This window comes from Pteropus vampyrus, unplaced genomic scaffold (genome assembly GCF_000151845.1).
Source record: "Pteropus vampyrus isolate Shadow unplaced genomic scaffold, Pvam_2.0 Scaffold123, whole genome shotgun sequence".
NCBI classification, from domain to species: Eukaryota; Metazoa; Chordata; class Mammalia; order Chiroptera; family Pteropodidae; genus Pteropus; species Pteropus vampyrus.
The window spans coordinates 1982918-1989174 of record NW_011888904.1 but is presented as its reverse complement, the minus strand read 5'-3'; the positions used below and the strand labels follow the sequence as shown (position 1 = coordinate 1989174).

Here is a 6257-nt window from a genome sequence, read left to right as displayed (position 1 = left end):
GGGCATTTAGAACAGCAGCTATAAGGGCCCACCAGCTCCCAGGCCCTGGGCAATGACAGAAAGCCCACGTAGCACTTACATTCCGACGCCCAGTCCTTGTAGCATCTCCAGGCTCCGGTTGTGGATGATGGGCAACACCAGGCTGTACATGATCGCCACGCCACACAGGGTCTGTACCACGTGGATGATGAGGTAGCCTATGGGCCAAAGGAGCTGGTTGTCACTCAAGGCCCTTTGTGGTCCAGTCACACTTGTTCCTGCCAGCAGTCTCCACTCTATCTTCCTCCTACCAGAGGTCCTGTCACCTTTGCTAATGCTGTTTCTTCTGTTTGGCATGCCTTTCCTTTTCTTCCTGTTGACTGTCTGCTCACTCTGCCAGGTGCAGTTCAAATGTCAACTCCACAAGACTGTATTCATGCCTGCCCCAGGTGTGGACAGTTACTTTCTCCTCTGGGTCACCACTGCCCTGTGGGCTCAGGATAGATGATGATAATGACCTATATGGGTATGTGATTCTCCTCCTTTCTCAAGGTCCCTCAGGGCAGGAGCTAGGGCTGTCTCTGCCTTGCCTCTCCTCCCTACCCGCACGAGGATTCCACAGGTGCCCAGGACACGGGTGTTGAATTGAATGGGTCACATGATGGCACTTACCCCACAGAATGTAGGCTATTTGCCAGCCAGAGTACCTTGCAATGGCCACCTAAAATTTAAAAAGTAAAGGGGTCTCAGAGGGGAGAAAACCTTGATCACCTCTAACATGTGTCCAGCATTCCTGTCTCATCTGAGATTCACCCACTGACCCACTGAGGCAAGAGTTGTGACTGTCCTCATTTTACAGAAGAAACCAACTGATGGCCGCGTGGAGAGAATGACTGTCTTGAGTCACCCAGCAGCAGAGTGTACTAGGATTGAGGTCTCTGGATTCCCAGTCTGAGGGTCCTTCTCCCCCAGCATGCTGCCCCGTCTGAGGTGCAGGGGAGCAGGTTTTGATAAATCATTTAGTCTCGCAGCAGAAAGAGGCCTCTACAGACTTACCACACTCTCCGACGAGGAAGGATTATGGAACTTCAGAGGGAGAAAGTGTTTATTTCCTGCCCACAATCTCTTCATGTGCTTTCTAGAGAAAAGGCGGAAACTTAGTAATGTTCATAACGAAAGCTCCTCATGCACTTAGAGTTGAACAGGTTTAAAGGCCTGAGGACGGAGCTCAGCTTCCCATGTTGTCCACAGCTCATGGGATGGTTCTGATTAGCCTTAAAGATCTTAAATTTAACATATTTTGTAAAAATAATATATAGTTATCTAGTCTTAATGGTGAATAAATGTGATCATTGAGACTGTACGCGTGGCTTTTATTTTCTTCATTTTGCTCTATTTTCTTATTTTTTCTACAATGAACATGAATTACTTATGTAATAATAACTTAGATAAAAACAGAAAAACATTTTTAATGATAGCCCCGGCTTATAACAACATAAAGGGGAATGATAAAGGGGCCATGACCGCCCACAATCCCAGCATCCCAAGAAATCACTGAATATTTTTCCCATGTGTTAGTCTAGGCCTAGACTTTTGCATAAAGATTAGGTTGGTGTAGCTATGGTCACAGTCCAAATTCACATCTGGGCCCTGCTTTTTTCTTAACATTCCATCTCCAGCATTTTCCAGGATGTTTTGCAATTTCATGACCACCGAATTGGGAAGACTTAGTATGAAGTAAAGAATGTAAATATCTCGCTAATAGTTTGTATATTTATTATATGTTGAAATGATGGTAATTGTGTTATGTTGAGTTAAATAAAATATATCATTAAATTGTTTTTATTTCTCTTCTTTTTAAATATTGTCTACTAGAAAATTCAAAATCGCATCTGTGGCTTTCACTGTATTTCTGTTTGATGGCACTGGAGTAAAGTGTGCTACCAGGAATACAAACACACACAGATATAGTGGCATAGAAATTTTCTGGAAGGATGCTCAGAAAGTGGATATCAGTGTTAACTCTGGGGCAACAAAATAGGGTTTGAATGGAAGACTTCCTTTATGCTAAGCATTTTTGTAACTTTTTTTTTAAAAGAGTTTGTATGTACGTTTGAACAATGCTAAGAAAAATAAAAATACTGGCACAGTGCTAGTGCTTCCTAGTTTGCAGTGTGGGAGGGAAGGGCCAGTCTGGACAGAAATGAGGCCTCCTCATAGCAGGTGCCTTCTCTACCCTGTGCCCTCAGCTGCCCTCCACCCATGTCCATGCAGCCCACTCTGCACAGCAATTGTCCCTGGTTGTGGTCAAATGTCTCAGTGAAAATCTCCCAGCCTAACGAAAAAAGGAGTGAGCAGATATCTCCCTGTATCAGATAGGACACAGGACAGTAGCAGTGTCCAGTCCACCCATGAGATCCAGGGAGAAGAAAGTGAACAGAGGGAGCAAAGTAGGGTGAGGATCAGGAGCTTGGGCCCCTTCATGCCAGGAGAGTCTTCTCTTAGATGCCGACAGCAAGAGATCTACCCTTTGGGTAGCCAGATGAGAAGGATGTAAAGGCAGGATGCTCTGAAGGGGTGAGAATTGGTCTTGGGCTTCCTGTGAGCCAATGGAAAAGTGAATTAGAGACTGAGACAAAAAAAGAGAAAGAGAGAGACAGAGAGACAGAGAGACAGAGAGACAGAGAGAGAGAGAGAGACAGAGAGAGAGAGAGAGAGAGAGAGACACAAAGGCAGAGAGAGAAAAGAAAGCAGTAGATACCTAAAATTCAACTACTGTCTACATACAAATGCTTGCTATGTATTGAAGGCCAGCTCCACCTCCTGTTCTTGAGACTGAGGCACCTAGCCCCCTTGACCCAATCTCCTTGGATGTCCCCTTGAGCCACATTATCTGCTAGGAGCCCAGTGTGATGAGTCCTGGAGAGTGAGGCAGGTCTGACACCTAATAGGTGCCGGAATATACAAGAAATGACAAGGTCTCTGGGGTCAGAAGACGTGATCGGCTGCTAATTGCTTAAGCAAGAGATTTTGCTGAATCTCAGCTTTCTCAGCTATAAACATGAAGATGAAAGTACCCCTCAAAGTTGTAGTGAAAATCAAAAGATTCTAACACAATTTCTAGATTGCAGTAGAAGCTCAAATCAGCAGCTTTTTTTTTTCTTTTTCCTTATTAACAATAGATGTGGTTGTCCCTGGACCTTGTACACACTCCTGGTTCCAGTTTGGGCACTGCTGGCACTGCTTGGGACTTCTTAGAAAATTCTGTCAGACACTTTCCTGGCTGAAGACACACAAATGACTCCCAGTGCTCTCTTACCTGTAACAAGCCAAAATGTGGAATAGATAGCTTATACACGTGAGGGAGGCAGGAAAAATGGTCACCACCCAGACTCCTGAAACAGAAATGGTGATAGGAGAAGCCTCAGAAGATGAACCAGAAACAGTATTTTTCAAAATGCAGAAACCCACCTCAGATCAGGAAGGTCTGGGCAAAAACTATACTTCCTTTAATATGTTTCTCGTATAACTAAATTTTTGCTTATATTTCTTTTTCATTTTAGCCACACAGCCTTGATATACTTTGTTTCCTGCACAATCCACTCCTTTGGTATTAATATTTTCAATCCCATGAGTAACAGAAAGAGAAAAATTACAGAGTATGTACATCATAGGTAGCACCTGTCCTTGTAAAACATCATTAATAGTTGAATTTCTAATTGCCACTTTTTGAGGGGTGACTCACTCCGTTAAACAGTGACCATGTGCAAGGATGGTTTTACCTTTGGTGACATTCATCAGCTCTTTCACCTGCAGGATGACTGGGGCCAGGGTCCCCGTCTGGTTCTTGGAGGTGATGTAGCTCTCCAACTCACCCTCAAACACATTCAGCTCATCTCTCACATACATGAATATGCAGAACTCAATGATGATGAACTGGAGACACAGAGAAAATGATCCAAGGTCTCACCTGAGTTCACCTTAGTATTTGAACAACATATGGTTCTCTTTGATTTTTAATTCAAAAGTCTTTGAATTTCAAAACTCATCTGAAATAAGGCTCTCTGGACACGCTATATCGAGATGAGTGGGATTGTGACTTCTTTGGAGACAGGAGTCACCCCAAACTCTATTCTTCACACTACAGTATAGAAGACAAGGCCCCACAAGGACTCAAAGAACATCTTCAAACGTTAATCATATCGGAGTGAAATGAATGCCTAACTTTGGATGAGGGGTAACCTTGGAAATGATTCCAGCCCTCTCTCTCCTGCTCGCCTTTTTGCATCTTGGTGATAATCAAATTGGAGAAGGTACTGTTGCCTGTACGCATGTCATGCTCGCTCACTCCTATCATCCTGTCATGATGCCATCATGCCCCCCCATCATGCCATTGCTTCCAGAGTTCCTGACGCTATTTTATTTCACCAACTGAATTTTGTTTCTCTATGAACGTGAAGCTCGACTGCTATCGCTTTCAGGCAGCTTCTAATCTAGAATAATTCACTAATAGTTCACTTCCAGATGCTTTCACTTTTCCTCTTTCTCTCTTTAGATGGCAGGTACTCCATACCATATCTAATCTCCTTCTTTTAGAATATGGCTTCTCCCAGGCCAAGACTCTCTCACATCAACTCTCTTCTATTCCAAGTCTTAGCATAGTGCTTAGCATACAGTAAATAACCAACAAAGACTCAGAAAACAAATAACTCCAAGTGAATTATTCGCTGTTGCAGAGAACTCTAGCTGTCCATTAAAATCCATTCTCTGCTTCTTTTGGCACAAAGCTGCATTACATTTCCCAGCCTCCCTTGAGTTAAATGTGGCCACATGACAAGGTTCTTGCCAATGGAAGATGAGCAGAAGGAATGTGTGCTACTTCCATGCGGGCCTTTGACTTAGTGTTAAGTCACGGAAATATAGGGGTTTACGTGGTACTTCAGCCTAACTTAACTAATACATTTGCTTAAAACTTAGTCACAGGATTAATTTACATAGGTATCTGAGTACATTTAAAATGAGCCAAAGACAATTTGGCCTTGCCATTTTTATCCCCCCATTTTGACCCAGACATTTTACCTCAGATAACTTTGACCACATGTTTTGATTTTGTGCTTAATAAAATGTATAGTGAAGTCTGATTATGCCATTGAATTCTTTTTGTTGTTGAGAAAGAAATTTAGAGCAAAATGAAAACAGACATTTTAAGTTTTGATCCTTTTTTTGAAATATAGTAAGTTTATCCACTTTTATTTTTAATTCACTGAAATTATTTGCCAAGATCAATTATTTTATATTTAAGTGACCGGATTTTTGCTCACAACATAATTTGCTGACCATAGATTCTGCTGCTGTAAGTTCCCTGTAGGTATCATCATTTCTACCAAGTCAACATCCCTGGGTCAAATTTTGCATATTAAAATGTTTTCAAATATATTTTTCTCCCATCAATTTTTCAATAATAAATTATACCATGTGCAGGCTTAACCATTATCAGTATGATTTAGTGTGTAATTTTTTTTTACTTGCATAGCATCCCTCATTATCGCTGTCCCCCACCAGAGTGGTACATGTGTTACGAGTAATGCACCAACACTGAAATGCCATTATCACCCAAAGTCCATGGTTTACATCAGGGTCCTTTCTTGGTATTGTACATTCTATGGATTTGGACAAATGTCTAATGACATGTATCTACCATCACAAAAAGTATTTTTACTGCCCCCAAAATCTTCTATGCTCCACTTATTCAACCCTCCCTTTCTCTTAACCCCTGGCAACCACTGATCTTTTACTGCCTCCATAATGTTAGCCTTTTTCAAAATGTCATACAGGTGGAATCATATAGTATGTCACCTTTTCAGATTTGCATCTTCACTTAGTAATATACGTTTAAGTTTCCTTCATGTATTTTCGTGGCTTGATAGTTCATTTCTTTTTAACACTGAATTGCATTCCATTGTCCTGATATACCACAGATTATTTATCCATTCAATTACTAAAGGACTCTTGTTCACTTTCACATTTTGGCAATTATGCATAAAAGTGCTATAAACATCTATGTGCAAGTTTCTGTGTGGACATACATTTTCAATGCATTTGGGTAAATACCAAGAAGGATGATTGCTGGATCACATGGTAAGAGCATGTTTACTTTTGTTCGGGCCCAAAACTGTCTTCCAAAGTGGCTATACCATTTTGTATTTCTACCAGCAATGAATGAGAGTTACTATTGCTCCACATCCTCACCAGCATTTGGTGCTGTCAGTATTCTGAAT

General features: G+C 41.6%; 1 protein-coding gene across 1 annotated transcript in view; it reads right to left on the bottom strand.

Moving 5' to 3' along the window:
* Positions 1–6257, bottom strand: part of LOC105296279 (stimulated by retinoic acid gene 6 protein-like) — a 40213-nt gene that overhangs the window by 4123 nt on the left and 29833 nt on the right. Inside the window, exons 11-15 of the mRNA XM_011366301.2 lie at positions 3762–3915; positions 3299–3374; positions 1036–1117; positions 652–700; positions 80–197 (exon numbers count right to left, since the gene is read on the bottom strand). Coding sequence (XP_011364603.2) covers positions 80–197; positions 652–700; positions 1036–1117; positions 3299–3374; positions 3762–3915 — 479 coding nt within the window. The remainder of the gene's footprint in view (positions 1–79; positions 198–651; positions 701–1035; positions 1118–3298; positions 3375–3761; positions 3916–6257) is intronic.